Source organism: Chlorocebus sabaeus, chromosome X (assembly GCF_047675955.1).
Source record: "Chlorocebus sabaeus isolate Y175 chromosome X, mChlSab1.0.hap1, whole genome shotgun sequence".
NCBI lineage: Eukaryota > Metazoa > Chordata > Mammalia > Primates > Cercopithecidae > Chlorocebus > Chlorocebus sabaeus.
The window spans coordinates 20,110,464-20,127,520 of NC_132933.1; the positions used below are offsets into that span (position 1 = coordinate 20,110,464).

The following is a 17,057-nucleotide window of genomic DNA, read 5'->3' on the forward strand; positions in this document are numbered from 1 at the left end:
ATTATTTGCTTTAACTATTGTCCCCTTGCTTCAGGCAGCTACAAAGTTAAATAATTACCTCTAATTGAGTTCAGTAAATGTCCCCAGGGAAAAGGCTTTTGCACAGGTGGGCTCAATATCAGTTCAACTAAAAACAGCCTTGCAAATGGGGTATTTTAGGTAACCATCAGACAAGTCAAATAATTACAGTTTACTGAGTGTAGCTTTGAAAGAACTCCAACCTGTCAGGGTTCTCTAGAGGGACAGAACTAATAGGATAGATGTATATATGAAAGGGAGTTTATTAAGGAGTATTGACTCACACAATCACAAGGTAAAGTCCAACAATAGGCTATCTGCAAGCTGAGGAGCAAGGAAGCCAGTCCAAGTCCCAAAACCTCAAAAGTAGGGAAGCTGACAGTGCAGCCTTCAGTCTGTAGCCAAAGGCTTAAGAGCCCCTGGCAAACCACTGGTGTTAAGTCCAAGAGTCCAAAAGCTGAAGAACTTGGAGTCTGATGTTCGAGGGCAGGAAGCATCCAGCACAGGAGAAAGATGAAGGCCAGAAGACTCAGCTAGTCTAGTCCTTCCACATTCTTCTGCCTGCTTTATTCTAGTCACACTGACAACTGATTAAATGGTGCCCACCGAGATTGAGGTTGTGTCTGCCTCTCCCAGTCCACTGACTCAAATGTTAATCTCCTTTGGCAACACCCTCGCAGACACACCCAGGAAAACAATACTTTGCACGCTTCAATCTAATCAAGTTGACACTCAATATTAACCATCACAAACCCCATTCTGCTCCCTCCAGTGGCACCAGGATGCTAGATTTCACCATGAATGTGGGCTGCTAGTTTTCAAAAGTAAAGTACTTCAGAGCTGGAGAAGAGGAATGAGAATAGGAAAGTTAAAATGCTACAATGCTCACTGTTCCTACCGACATTCAGCCATTTTCTTGAATAAATGCTTCTCAGATTGCTACAAATACTTTTATTAAATTCTAGAGCTCCAAAGAAGTTGGTTCTGAACGTTTTTGCCAATTTTCTCATTGCTTTTATGGAGGAGAGCTTAAAACACTGTCCAGCACATAGTAGGTGATGAATTAATATGTTATTCATAAATGCCATTTATTTATTTATACGTAATTTAATTTATAGTTTACTTATAAATTATCATTTTCAGATTATTTTGGATGTTAACGTAGAGCAGAGATTGTGGTACCAGGACTCTTTACATTCTTAAAAGCTATACAGGACCCCAGAGAGATGTCGATGGAGTTATATCTATTGTTATTTGCTGTATTAGACATTAAAACTGGGAATATTAAAAGTATTTACTTACTAATTCATTTAAAGTTAATGATAAAGGAATCAGACACTCATATATATTTTTTCAAGATATGCTTTCCAAAATAAAATACTTTAGTGGGAAGAATAGCATTGTTTTACATTTTTACAAATCTCTTTAATTTTTTCCTTAATGGTAGACAGCTGAATTCTCGTATCTTCTTCTGCACTCAATCTGGTTTGACTGAGGAAAATTTGGTCTTGCAAATATATATGGTTGGAGGAAGAACTGTGTCCTAATACCCTTTTTTGACAATTAGGGATATTTTCTCTGATACTATACAAGAAGTTGGCAAGTGATAGTTTCTTAAAGGTTAGTTACAATATGGAAGCTACAAATATATCAATTGACTTTTCATTTTCTGTTATGTTAAAATCTATCTTACACTTTGGGTGAATTATTAGTCATTGTGTGATTTTTGCATCATGATGCCTTGGTCATTTGAAAACTTTTGGCTCACTGACTTATGCAGATTTTCCAAATATTAACACACTTCATTGTATAACATCAAAACTCATATTCATTAGTGTCACCACTGTTCTCATCAGAAAAGCCTTTAGGTATTGGGAAGCTGTCAAGTTTCATAGTGGAAGATAACAAGTTTTCCCAAATTCTAATTTTTGCCTGAAAGTGCAAATTCTGTCATTGGCTATGCACACTGTCAGTTGTTTCCCTTGAAGTAACAGGCTTGTTTTGTTCATTTCCAAGAAAATGCCTACAAAATACTTGAGTTTGAATAAGAGTTTGTCTGTCAGTTTTTCTTTCAAGTAAAAATAGTGTTGCATTTAAAAAGTGTTTAGTTCATCTCACAAGTCAATCACACTTGTGCTTTTCCTCTAGATGACCATCATACTTTAGTATGTACCAGAAGTACTTTATGTCTACTTCCCATTTCATCACACATAATATCAAAAAAGACATGTAGTCAAGGGTCAAGATTTGATAAAATTAACTTTTACTGCCTCTTCAAGTACATTCTTAAGTGAAACTAGCTTTTTAAAAAATGTGTGTGCTTGGCAGTGAAAACTACAATGACTACTATTGCAGTTTGGTGTCACTACCCTGACTCATGATAAGGTGCAAGCAGTTTTACCCACCATAGTTTTTGCATCAGTGCAAATGTCATCACATTTGTTTAAGGTAAAACCATTAATTTTAACAATGTTATTTAACACTTTGAATATTTCAACACCACTCATGTTTTTTTTTTCCCCCAAAGCTTTCACATAATAGATATTCTTCAATGATTAGTTAGTGCTTAATACTGGATGAATATAAACAAAACAGCAATTCCACCCCAAATCTGTAGATTTGTCCATTTATAAGGCAAAAACACATTCTGCAGAAGAGACATTAACTAAAGAGGGCTTTATGTTTGTGGGTAAACCTTTTATTTGATGAGTTTGTTTCTCCATCCTTGGAGAGTGGCATGATTTTTTCTATGACTTTTCACCCAGCTGGCATTCAGTAATGTCAACTCTACAAGGGTTTATTTTTTATTTTTTATTTTTATTTTTTTTGAGAGGGAGTCTCACTCTTTTCCCCAGGCTGGAGTGCAGTGGTGTGATCTCGGCTCACTGTAACCTCCGCCTCCTGGGTTCAAGCAATTCTCCTGCCTCAGCCTCCCAAGTAGCTGGGATTACAGGTGCCTGCCACCAAGCCTGGCTAATTTTTATTTTTATTTTTATTTTTATTATTTTTTTTAGTAGAGATGGGGTTTCACCATGCAGGCCAGGCTGGTTTCAAACTCCTGACCTCAAGTGATCCTCCCGTCTTGGCCTCTCAAAATGCTAGGATTACAAGTGTGAGCCATTGCGCCAGCCTCTACAGGGATTTATTAGTTTTTTCACTATTGTGTGTACTTCTACAGCTAATATAATGCAGTAACTTACCCTATAGTATGTTTCAGTGCATTTTTCATTTCTATTTGGAAAAGCCATAATAAACACTTTTGACTTTTAAGGAGCTCATAACATTTACTTTGAATGTTTAATTTCATTTTCTTTAAACTCCAAATAATTAATTTCAAGATGACTCTATAATTTAACTTACACTCTAATATCCTATTCCAAAATGTTCTTTTGCATCAGAAAAATAAAATAAATTATGCATGTCTATAAGGTCAAAGAAAAGACAGCTTTTGTTATATTTTTGTTTCTTAATTATAATTGTAATCTACAGAGTAGATCCCTCTCTTCCATGAGCCAGAACTCTGTGATAAGTTGTTTTGACATGTTTTTATCAGTTTTAGATGTAGACATTGCCGCTGTGGGTTGGTGAAGTAAGTCTTCTAATCTCCTTTTTCAAAGCCAGTCATCCATTCTTAAATATCAGAAAAACATGTTGCAAATAAATTGTATCTTATTGTATAATATGTCCAGTAAGTTGTAGAAAAAATTTAAAATTTATATTCTTCAAAAAATATTTTAAAGTGTTATTGCAAAATAAGACTACAAAGTATGTTCACTTCATATATTTTCACATAGATACAAAACTTCTAGATTTCCAAATAACAATTTATTAAATGATAAGAAGGTTACGAAAATTATGGTATGCATAACCTAAATAGCCAGTAAGAGCACTAAGTTCTGAGTATAAGTTAAACTCTGAAAATGCATGTATTTTTACTTGCTCCCTTAGAACATTCTAGAATGCACAAATACATATTTCAGAGCAGTGATATCATTTTACATCATGTTGCCTCTTGAAATTTCCTCTGTGTACTTGTGAGAGAATAAGAGTAAAAAGGACAAATAAAGTCTTAGTATTATTATGAAAATAGATTTGCCTTTTAGGACCTCCCGAGAGGTCTCAGAGAACTGGAAGGAATGGATTGGAGGAGGTCAAAACTGGAGCTTTGGAGACCAATTAAGAGAGGCTGCTGGGATGGTCTATGTGGCAGTGGTTCTCCAACTTGTATGCATCAGAACCCCCTGGAGGGCTTGTTAAAAGCTGGGCTCTGCTCCCAGGATTTCTGATTCAGTAGGTCAAAGTATGGCCCCAAAATGTGCATTTCTAACAAGTGCCCAGATGGTATTGATGCTGCTTGTTTTAGGACCACGCTTTGAGAACCACTGTGCTAGGGCCTTGCTAATCATCTCAGACTTCACCCCAGATCTGTTGAAGATGAAACTCTGTGAGTAAGATTTTCAGGTGATTTGTATACACATTAAAGTTTGAGAAGCACTGCTCTAAGAGACAGTTGATGGAATCCTAGACCTAAAGATAGAGAAAAGTTCACAAATTGAAAGGTTATTCATAAGAGGCAATAAACAAGACTTCATGTCTGGATGTAGAGAAGTTAGAGAGAGGGAGAAATCACCAGAAATTCTTTGGTTTCTTCTGGCTTGAGCAATTGAATAGGAGGTAATTCCTATTCACTGGGACAAAGGACACAAGGAGATGAGTATATTTGGGGGAGTGGTATTTGAAATCAATATTGAGTTGATTTACTACACAAAGTTCTCTTTTAACCTGCACATTGATGGTTTCACGTGGTTAAATAATAATGTCATGGACTCCTGGTGCTGCAAAGGGATTGGTAATGCATAAGAAGTGTTCGGCACACATGCAGGATTCTGCTTTCAGCCCAGACTCCGTTTGTGGCAGATATAAATTAGCAAAATGTAAGTCTCTTCTACATAAGGAGCATTTAAAACCTGTCTCCCATGCCTACAGCATTCAGCCCCTCAGACACAAGCATGTGGGTATGAGACACAGCATAAACAGCCAAACTCATGTACCACCTATTGGTAATTTAATATTAGAAGAAGAGAAGAGAATATTCCAGATATTCCAGATCAGACCGGACCCAATTGTGTGACTGCCAGACTTGGGCAATTTCCACGTGCTTCCGTTTCAGGGACATATAGCTACCCATGTTCCTGACCAGCTGAGCCAGGATTATGACACAAAGCAGGCTGCAGAAGGAAGTAGTCCCCACTTAAGAATGAGTCAAATTTCTATCTGGTTGGGGGAGACATTACACTTTCAACCATTGTTTCATTTGATCTTCACATTACAGCCAGGTCCAGCAGGCATTTTAATTATCTCCATTTTGCAGATGAGGAGGCTGAGTTTCAAGGAAAGTAAATGACTTGTCTAGGGTTATTGAAATGGTAAGAGGATGAACTGACACTGGGCCCCAGGTATCCAAATTGTGTGTTCCTTTCACGATAATACCATGCTGTAGTTCAACTTAGCAGCAGGCTGATCTGTAGGACATTTGTCCCTTTTTTGGATTCCAATTTACTTCAAGAACTAACTTGTATGAAATGTTCAAATAATAGCACTTGATTTCTTAAAATTGCTTGATTCTTAATACATTACAGATTATTAGTGAGCTTTTATCTTAATGGTCAAGAAATTAACAATGAGTCACAGCAAAATGTCTGAAAGGTGAGGAAAGAAAAAAACGCTTACATTGTCACCAGGTCTGTTCATTATCCTCCGTGCTCTATATCAGATCAATCAATAGTTAATTAATAATGATATTCTTCCTGAAGTACAAGGTTATAAATTAATTTAATGCTCATATGCATATTTTCTGTAGGAAAAGTGAGAGGAAAATGCCTGCCATGCCCATCTCATTGTAAGAAAATGTATGTAATGATTACAAGCCTATAATAAGAATGGTTTGCTTAGCCAAATGTTTGTTCAAGTTAATCAGTATTCATTTGAGCTACCTCCATGCAGTTTGTGGAAGCAGTGCAATCAGTTGAGTAGTGTCGCAGATTTAAATCAGTAATAAAAGCCCTGGGGAAATTAACAAGACAAAACATTAACCACAGACTAAACATTAACATATATTAGCATTTTTATTATACCTGTAGAATTGTTAAATGGGCACGGTTGCTACTATTAAAAAGTTTATGTTGTATATCACATAATTTCAATGTATATACTGTTTTTAAACTTTTAAGATTTAATTAAATGAAATTGTATAGTGGTATGATAGATAATTCAAGAGAATAAACTAAAATTCATCATTTTATTTTAACTGGAAAACTATGAAATTCCCACCCAACTCCACCTTCAGCCCCAAGGTACCACAAAGCAAATGCCACAGGTAATACTCATCCAAACTAGACAACTAGATCAGAGTAGATATTTAAATTGCATAACTCCCAGAGGAAGTTTTAGTTTTAATTCTTTAGGGTTCTGATGAATCCATCAATGATCCAAGACTAAATTTAAATGGTATATGGCAACATTTCTCAGAAAAGCACTTTTTTTTCTAAGTTGGATGAACTTTCATTAGCTGAATTCAAGACATTATAATAACACTTCAATTAAGAGAATGATATATTTGCATAAGCACAAACATTTAAATAAACAGAACGGGTTCAGAAATAGATCCACAAATATGGCCAATTAAATTTAAAGAAATAAAAAATTGAAGTAACTAAATGAGAAATGATCTTAACAAATTTTACTGAAATAATCTGATAAATATTTGGAAAAACATAATCATGATTTCTTGAGTGTTAAATAACTTGGAAAGTTTGACAAGTTAATCAGATAAACAAATGGATAGCATTCATGACAGATAAACAGAGCATACACATTATTTTTAAATACCAGAGAAAAATATTTAAAGGAAAAACATTAGGCCTAAAAATGTCATTAACTTTGTGAAAGTAGAAATCCAACAGGTCATATGATTTAAGCACTGTGAAATGAAGGAGAAATGTCAGTGAAAGGGAAATCAACAAGTAATATCTAGCCATGTACAAATTTTATTTAAGATCAATTTATTTTATTTCTTTTTTAAATAGTTTCAGCTTTTATTACAGATTAGAGGGTACACTTGCAGATTTGTTACATGGGTATATTGTACGACACTGAAGCTTCGGGTCCCAATGATCCCATCAACAAGGCTGTGAAAACGGCAATCTTTACATCACACAATATACAAAAATTAACACAGAATGGGTTAAATACCTCATCATAAATGTACAAACGGTAACAGTTCTGAAGAAAATATGTCTGTGACATTGCCATATGGAAAGGCTTCTTTGGATGGAAAACAGCATCAATCATAAAGCTGCAAAAATAGATAAAATCAAGTTCATCAAAAATTTTTAAGAAGTGTTCTGTGCAAAAGGCATCACTAAGAAAAGTGAAAAACCAGATACTGGGAGGGAGTATTTACAAAACATATATGTGAAAATGAAATGACAAGATTTGAGTAAACAGTGCAGCTTTATTCACAAAAGCAAAAATGTGGAAACTACCCGAATGTGTAAACATATTTGGTATATTTATTCAGCAATTAAAAGAACAAACTATGGTAAACCACCAACATAGAGTTCCTCAAAGAAAAAATTATCCTGAGCAAAAAAGCAGAAACAAATATGTAAATACTGAATCTATCCATATTTATTTTCTATATTTCTATTCTTTCTTTCTGTTATCAATCTAATCCTAAAAAAGACAAATCTCATCTGTAGTGATTAAAATGTCAGTCACTATAAAATTATGACAATATTTTATGCATTATGAGGTACATGTGTATACATTTACAAACCTCATCAAACCACAATTCAGGGATGCATTTTATTTTATGTATATTGGGTCTTAAAACATTCAATTAAAAAAAAGAGTACGTCAACCAAAAGAGCTAATGTGCTGCAGCATAAACTCTGCCCTCCCACTAAAAATTATCTCTGAAAATTACTAACACATGATTAATTATATTAATTATACTTAATAAGACACATGATATAACCTTTATGTAAAACAACTGTCTATGCTTTCCATGTATTTGCTTAATCTCCATATATTCTACATCTTATGATTCTTATTTTCAGAACTTCTCCACTGAAATGACTCATGTCATCATTATCAATCATCTAAATTTACTAAACACAGTGCATACTAGGTCCTCATCTTGCTGAATCTCTCCAGGTTGTTAAACCCAGAATATTGATCTGGGTTTTCTCCCTTTGGATATTTTAATTACACTGGTGTTACATAAGGACAGGATTCTCCTACAAAATATTAAATATATGTTTCAGAAACATAAAAACATCACAGTTTCAAATAACCTTTTTTTTTTTATTCAGGGAGTACATGTGCAGGTTTGTCATATGGGCATATTGTGTGATGTTGAGGTTTGGGGTATGGATGGTCCCATCACCCAGGTAGTGAGCATAGTACCCAATAGATAGTTTTTTAGCCCATGTCCCTTTTCCTCCTTCTCCCCTCTTGTAGTTCCCAGTGTCTGTGATTCCCATCTTTATGTCCATGTGTATTTAACATTAAGCTCCCACTAATAAGTGAGAACATGCGGTATTTGATTTTCTGTCCCGGCATTACTTTGCTTAAGAAAATAGTCTCCAACTGCATCCATGTTGCTGCAAGGAGCAATATTTCATGCTTGTTTGTGGCTGAGTAGTATTCCATAGTGTATATGTACAACATTTTTTTTATCCAGTCTGCTGTTGATGTGAGCACCTGGGTTGATTGCATGTCTTTGCTATTGTGAATAGTGCTGTGATGAACATATGGGTGCAGGTGTCTTTTTGGTAGAATGATTTGTTTTCCTTTGGCTATATACCCAGTAATGGTATTGTTGAATCAAATGGTAGTTCACCTCTTAGTTCTTTGAGGAATCTCCAAACTCCCCTCCGCAGTGGCTGGACTAATTTACACTCCCACCAGCAATGTGTAAATGTTCCCTTCTATCTGCATCCTCACCAGCATCTGTTGTTTTGAGACTATTTAACAAAAGCCATTCTAAATTCTGTGAGATGATATCTCATTGTGATTTTGATTTGCATTTCTCTGATGATTAGTGATGATATGCATTTTTTTCATATCTTTATTGGCCACTTGTATGTCTTCTTTTTTTTTTTTTTTGAGACAGAGTCTCACTCTGTCGCCCAGGCTGGAGTGCAGTGGCCGGATCTCAGCTCACTGTAAGCTCTGCCTCCCAGGTTTACACCATTCTCCTGCCTCAGCCTCCGGAGTAGCTGGGACTACAGGCGCCCGCCACCTCGCCCGGCTAGTTTATTTTTTTTTTGATTTTTTAGTAGAGACGGAGTTTCACTGTGTTAGCCAGGATGGTCTCGATTTTCTGACCTCGTGATCCGCCCGTCTCGGCCTCCCAAAGTGCTGGGATTACAGGCTTGAGCCACCGCACCCAGCCAATTGGCCACTTGTGTGTCTTCTTTTAAGGAGTGTCCGTTCATGTCCTTTGCCCACTTTTTAATGGGGCTATTTGTTTTTTGCTTGTTGATTTATTTAAGTTCCTTATAGATTCTGGATATTAGGCTTTTGTCAGATGCATAGTTTGCAAATATTTTCTCCCATTCTGTAGGTTGTCTGTTTACTCCCTTAATAGTTTCTCTTGCTGTGCAGAAGCTCTTTAGTTTAATTAGGTTCCACTTGTCAATTTTTGTTTTTGTTGCAATTGCTTTTGAGGATTTAGCCATAAATGCTTTGCCAAGGGTGATATCAAGAAGTGCATTTCCAGGCCGGGCACGGTGGCTCACGCCTGTAATCCCAGCACTTTGGGAGGCCAAGGTGGGCGAATCACGAGGTCAGGAGATCGAGACCATCCTGGCTAACACGATGAAACCCTGTCTCTACTAAAAATACAAAAAATTAGCTGGGCGTGGTGGCGGGCACCTGTAGTCCCAGCTACTCAGGAGGCTGAGGCAGGAGAATGGCATGAACCCAGGAGGCGGAGCTTGCTGTGAGCTGAGATTGTGCCACTGCACTCCAGCCTGGGGGACAGAGTGAGACTCTGTCTCAAAAAAAAAAAAAAAAAAAAAAAAAAAAAAAAAAAAAAAAAGGGTATTTCCTTGGTTTTCTTCTAGGATTTTTATAGTTTGAAGTCTAATATTTAAGTCTTTAATCTATCCATCTTGAGTTAATTTTTACATATGGTGAAAGATAGGTGTCCAGTTTCAATCTTTTGCATATGGCTAGCCATTTATCCTCGCACTGTTTATTGAATAGGGAATCAACTTTGCCAAAGATCAGATGGTTAAACATCAGAATTTTTTTAAATGTAGGAATTACCAAAGATTTTGTAGTCAACCCAATAATCTGAATTCTGGAGCCAGGGTCAAGGGACATCCTGCAGGCAGCAAGTGGCAGGCTAGACCTACTTGGGAGCCTCCTCTTCCATAGAATTTGACATGCAGTGCTTTCGTATGGTTACTAATTGACTCTTACTTGGCAGACCAAAGAATTTAAATCATCCCACTATTGGCTTACTGCCACTTGAAATACTACCTGAAACCTAAGTTAAAATTGAATGTCAGTTTTCTGTTGAACAACTTTAGCCATTTCTTGGAATATGTTTAGAGGATTTTTCATAATTATTACTATCCTCTAATTATAGGTAAGGTGTCCACATAACCACAGACCTGGGCCACACCCAATACTGGGAAGCCCCAGAGCCTATGCCAGTGACAGAAATCCATGACACGGGAAAATCGAAAACAGAAACATAGGTTTTAGAGTCAGACAGACCAGCATTCAAGTCCCAGCTCTACCATTTACTAACATTGTGACCTTGCTTTTAAGTTCCCCAACTTTTGTGAGCTTCAGTTTCCTTATATCTAAAAATGGGGCTAATAATACCCATTCTGTGTAATCCCAGCGCTTTGGGAGACCAAGGTGGGCAGATCACATGAGTCTAGGAGTTCAAGACCAGTCTGGGCAACATGGTGAGATCCCGTGTCTAGCTACATTATCTAGGCATGGTGGTGTGTGCCTGTAGTCCCAGCTGCTCAGGAGGCTTAAGTGGGAGGATTACCTGAGCCTGGGGAGATCAAGGCTTCAGTGAGCCGTGACCACACCATGGCACTCCAGCCTGGGCAACAGAGCAAGACCCTGTCCCAAAAAAATAAATAAATAAGTAATACCTGCTCTGTATACCTCAGAGCGTTGTTGGTAGTACTGAGTGAAGAGAATGGAGAATGGATGTAGAAGTTATCTATGAAGCACTAGGTTGGAATAGGGTATTGTGTAAGAAATGTGAAGTGTTGGTATTTTTGAGAAGCTTTCGATATAGGCTTTCTTTCTCTGTTCAGTCATCTGGAGTAAAAGATCAAGTCTGAATTTTTTTGTCACTTGAGAGTTCCCAGAACCAACAGTGAATAGGGGCCTGAGAATGACAGTTAGATTTTAACCAATGGAGTAGCTGCATTTCTTGACATGTTCATTATAAGGTATAGGAGTGAATTTTATCAGACCAAATTTTTGCATGATTTCAGAGTCTTTGGTAACAATGGGATTCAGGACACACAACCCCAAAATATGGCAACTTTGCATTTAAGAAAACCCCCAAAACAAGAAAGTCACTCTCACGTTCCCCTCACCCTTCTCCCCTGAAGCAGGTCATAAAACCTAACTGACCCTCTTCTGAAGTATGTCATAAGACCGTCATGTGAGAGGTACCCACCCTATACCCAGAAGAAAGAAACATCTTTACCTCCAAAGTTACAGGGACACAAAGAAAAATCTGAAGAAACTGCCCTGGCTAAGTTTCCCCCAGTTTATAACCATTCAGTTATAACCTCTTTGTCCAATCACAATTCACTACTCTCCATTTCCTTAACAAACTTAGCATAAAAATCCACAGCTTTCACCATTTCTTTGGGTCTTCCTTTCTAAAGGATCTTGTGTGACGTAAAACTTATATTAAACATATTTGTATGGATTTCCCTTTTTAATTTGTCTTTTATTAGAGGTGCCTCAGGCATAGGTCAAGAAAATAAAATTTTCCCTGCCCTGCAATAACATACTCCATTCAGAAAGTAATTTTCACCTTTTTTTTTTTTCAAGGAAACTGAGAAGAAAATATGGCACTTCAAATATCCTATCTTCCTCCTGTGTATAGGGCTAGAGTTACAGGTAGAGTAAAGCTATAGGACCAGGTCACAGTGAAGTCCTGGTGTGGGTGAGAGGTGAAAGTGGGGTGGTAGGCCAGGTTTCTTGATGCCCAGCCTACTGGGCTCTGCATGATCTAGACCGTGCTTGTCCAACCTGCAGCTTGCAGGCTGCATGCAGCCCAAGATGGCTTTGAATGTGGCCCAACATAAATTCATAAACTTTCTTAAAACATTATGATATTTTTTGGTGATTTTTTTTTCTAGCTCATCAGCTATCGTTAGTGTTAGTTTATTTTATGTGTGGCCCAAGACAATTCTTCTTCTTCCAATGTGGCCCAGGAAAGCCAAAAGATTGGACACCCCTGATCTATACCTTGCTGGGTCCCAGCAGTGTATTTTCCTTATGTAGGTGCAAGGATGGTGCTTCTGGATCCTGGCAGAAAAGAATGATGCTAAGGTTACTAAAATGTCTTCCTGGCTGGGCATGGTGGCTCACGCCTGTAATCCCAACACTTTGGGAGGCCCAGGCAGGTGGATCACGAGGTCAGGAAATCGAGACCATCCTGGCTAACACAGTGAACCCCATCTCTACTAAAAATACAAAAAATTAGCAGGGCACGATGGTGGGTGCCTATAGTCCCAGCTACTCGGGAGGCTGAGGCAGGAGAATGGCGTGAACCTGGAAGGTGGAGCTTGCAGTGAGCTGAGATCACACCACTGCACTCCAGTGTGAACGACAGAGTGAGACTCTGTTTCAAAAAAAAAAAAAAAAAAAATTACCTTCCTGACCTGGATATGGTCAGAGGCCCTGCCTTCTTCTCATGTTTCAGGACTTGTAACCCTGCAGAACACTATTGCTTTCCTTGTCATAAGTCTGGCACATAAATAAAAAACACCTTTAGGAATCACAGTCTATGGAAAACAAAAAGGTTTTATACTCCAGTCTTTTGATAGAGACACTCGCTTATCCAATAAATTCCCTCCAACTAACCAAATTTAAAGGTAGCAGCATCCTTGACTAGATACATTAGTCAGTGAAAGGAAATTGGATTGCACTTCTTATTTAAGAGCCTAAAATTTCTGGGCAGGATACTGATTTCTAAAATGCCACTTGGGAGGCTGACTTCTTCAGTAGAGGCTGCTGAAGAATAAGACTCAAGTCTCCCAGCATAGCCTGACGTTTCCCTAGTGTGAAGCTGAAAGGACTTCTTTAATGTGAATGCTGCATCTCTTTGTAAGTTATGTTTTCTTTTAGTGTCCACTTCTCAAAATAAGCTCATAATATTCACCTATAGCTCACATAGTGTGGAGGTGAAAGATGTAGGGAGAAGGGCCCAAAGGAGGGAATATATTTGACAAATGCTTTGTATATGAGAAGAATTTGCTTCATGGTAGATTTGTGGAAGAAAATGCAGCCTGTCTGATAAGATATGGCACATTTCAGATGGAGGAGTAGGGTTATTGGCAGGACACCATTGTTTGCCCCTTACCCCACACAGAGCCTTGGAAAGCTGGCTTGATAATACCACATTGGGTGGCTTGGGAAGAAAGGTCAGATTGCAGAGTGGCGACATTATCATTTATTCTTAACCTTCCTACTTTTGCCTCAGCTGCACCCCTTTCCAGTAGGTTGGAGCTGGTGAGTAGGGGGAGGGGTCAAAAACTTTAAAGTCTTGCTGTGGACCAGATACGATTCACTGATACAAAGGGCTGACTTTCAATGGGGAAGGAGATTTCACAGTTGTGGGTTGCAAGTAGACAAGTTACTGTGAAAGATGTGTGAAAGATTTGATTTTGGTGCTGTATTGGGAACAGGTGTAGGTCAAGAGAATGTGTACTGTGCTCCTGAATGTGCCAAGAATACTTTGATCCTAGTGAAATAAGTTCTCACATGAATGTTTGTTCACAGAATAATAGATATTAATGGAACAAACATCAAGGTTTTGTTCCATGAAATTTCACCTGCATTTTCACAAAGTAAACATGTATATGTCTTCAGATAGAAAGTGGTAATACATAGTCTGCCCTCATTTATTTGGCATCTGCATTATATGCTTTGAAAATGAATGGAACTTAACTCTCCAGTCCAGCTAGGTAGGCCCTGACCTAAAGCACCCTACCAGACTGCTACTAGTTAAGGCATATTCATGGAATGCACACACTTTGTTTGAAATTAATATTAGCCCAAGTCACATAGCATTACATAAGCACATCTGAAAAATTCAGTATCATGCATTCCAAAGCTAAATTGAATGTCTTTAAGTGTCTTCGGCTTTTGTTTTATTCCCATTAAGATAAACCATTGAGTATAGCTCATCTGAATATCAAACTATAGATGCTATCTTTTATAAATGAAGGTGATGCTACTCTGATTCTAGATTTTTTTTCTAATTCAATAATGTATTTATATGAAAAGCCTTCCAAAGCTGTATAAATAGATAACTTAGTAAATGCTGTCAGGACCATCTTGAGAAATCCAGAAGCTGGGATTACCACACAGAGCCCATGGCTTATAGGTGGAGTGCTGAGCTGAGGCTGATAATATAAGATTCTTTCAATTCGCTTCAATTAATTCACCTAACAGTGCACAAAATCCAGTCTGAATAGTGTGGAAATACAAAAGTGACAAACATACAACCCTTCTCCTTGCCAAATATTTCTAATATTTTTCCTGAAATTTACAGTCTATATATTTACCTTGGCTATATTGGGTGGCTATGTTTTTGAGCACCGGTAATTCTTTATATTTTTCTACAATGTACAATGTAAGCCACTGGGAGGTCAAGCATTATCTGCTAGGAAGGCAATACCGCATAAACTTTAAAATCAGACAAATGGGTTCTAAGTCAGACAAATCAGTCCACTGTTTGTTTATTTGCCTCATGCAAGTCACTTAACTCCCTAAGCCTCAATTTCCTCATCTCTAAAATGGGGATGATAATCGTTGGCATAGTGTCTGGCACAAGGGAGATATATAAGAATGTTAATATTCATATTTCTTTATATGGAAGTTCATTTAGGCTTTTGCTTGAACGTGAAAAAAGTAGCAAATCTAGTAATAATTAAACCAAAAAAATCAAGTAGAATGGAGCTAAGTAAGAAAGATTATACCATTTTTAAAAAAGTATTGCTATATGAGTATAAAAGAGGTCAGCTTTAGAGAGAGATATCCAATAAATATTTTTGAATGAATGAATGAGAAAAGATGGAAGGAAGAAAGGGAAGGAAGAAGGGAGGAAAGAAGGAGACAGGGAGGAAGGAAGAAAGGGAGACTCTTGAGCAATTATGTTTTTAAAATACTTTTAATCCTGAGCTTATTTAATGATATATGATTCATAGGTGATTACGCTTGCTTATTTATTTATTTATTTATTTATTTATTAGAAACAGGATCTCCTTCTATTACTCAGGCTGGAGTGCAGTGGCACAATCATGGCTCACTGCAGCCTTGACCTCCTGGGCTCAAACGATCCTCCTACCTCAGCCTCCTGAGTAGCTGGGACTACAGGTGTACACCACCATGCCTGGCTAATTTTTTACTTTTTGCAGAGACTGGGTCTTGCTGTATTGCCCAGGCTGGCCTTGAACTCCTGACCACAAGTGATCCTCTTGCCTCAGCCTCCCAAAGTGTTGGAATTACAGGTGTGAGCTGCCTGTCACTGGCTACTGATTGGTTGACTTGCCTTCTTCCCTTGGGCATTTTTAGGAAAGCCAGATGAGCAACCACACTTTTTATCAGAGTACCTTAGCTTGGGTCTTGTATCAAAATACTCATAGAAATTGGGAGCACTCTGTGCTTGGGAGGCAGCTCTTCTATTAACTGGCTACACAACCCTCATCTTCTGCACCAGTTCTTCCTAAATTTTGCAATTCCCTTTTGTGAACTTCTTCATATGTATTAATACCAAATGCCATTGAAAGGTATGAATAGCGTGAGTCCTGTGTTGGCGGTCCTCTCAAATGTATACTTCACTATAGAAAAAAAAAGCCATTTTTTTATCTTAGGAAATCTCTGAATAGGCTGTATTCAGAATGGGGTCCCCATTCTCAGTCTCCAGCCTTCTTTCCACCAATGGTTCTTTGCCTTACAAGCTTATCACCTTTTTTGACTCTAGTCATAGCTTTGTTCTGCTATTTAAAATTGGGGGAAGAAATTGAAGTGCCTTTCAGAATTTGTTTCTACTATCATATCTGCACAAGTATCATATAATTATATTGCATTTCTTTTTTCAGATTGGCAAGCTATGTGCCCATTCTCAACAACGCCAATATAGATCTGCTTATTATCCTGAAGATCTGTTTATTGACAAGAAAGTATTAAAAGTTGCTCATGTAGAACATGAAGAAACCTTATCCAGCCGAAGAAGGTGAGAGGTTTCTTTTTTCTTTATTCCAGCATACAATTAGCAATTGTATTTTAAGGTCAAAAACCACTAGAGTGAAACTTCTTAAATACATGTTATTTAGTTCTTCTGAGTAGAGTGCTTGATTAATTAAATTTTATCATCTGTCAATGTTTAAAAAAAGATATAGTATTATATCCAAGCCATATTTAAATGTAAATTTACTGTTCATAAATATCTAGTACAGCAATATGTGTGGAAAGGACTTCCCTATTCAAGATCTTTTATTGATTAAGCAAAATAGTTTCTGCTTACAATCTTGTCTCACAATTTCTTGGCTTGCTTTGTAGCTTTTCCCATTATTAACAGTGAGTCAGAGGTAAATTCAGCAGAGAGAAGCTGGTGAGACACATTCATGTGTATACACACACACACATACACAGACACTGCACACTTTACGCACTCTTTTAAAAATGATAAAATGAAGGATCTGGTTCCTGGTTCTTAAAACAACAGTCAAGGGACAAAATCCAGGTTT

General features: G+C 37.4%; 1 protein-coding gene across 1 annotated transcript in view; it reads left to right on the forward strand.

Moving 5' to 3' along the window:
* GPC3 (glypican 3) overlaps window positions 1–17,057 on the forward strand; it is a 457,513-nt gene that overhangs the window by 276,469 nt on the left and 163,987 nt on the right. Inside the window, exon 4 of the mRNA XM_007992737.3 lies at window positions 16,410–16,543. Within this exon, the coding sequence (XP_007990928.1) occupies window positions 16,410–16,543 (134 nt within the window). The remainder of the gene's footprint in view (window positions 1–16,409; window positions 16,544–17,057) is intronic.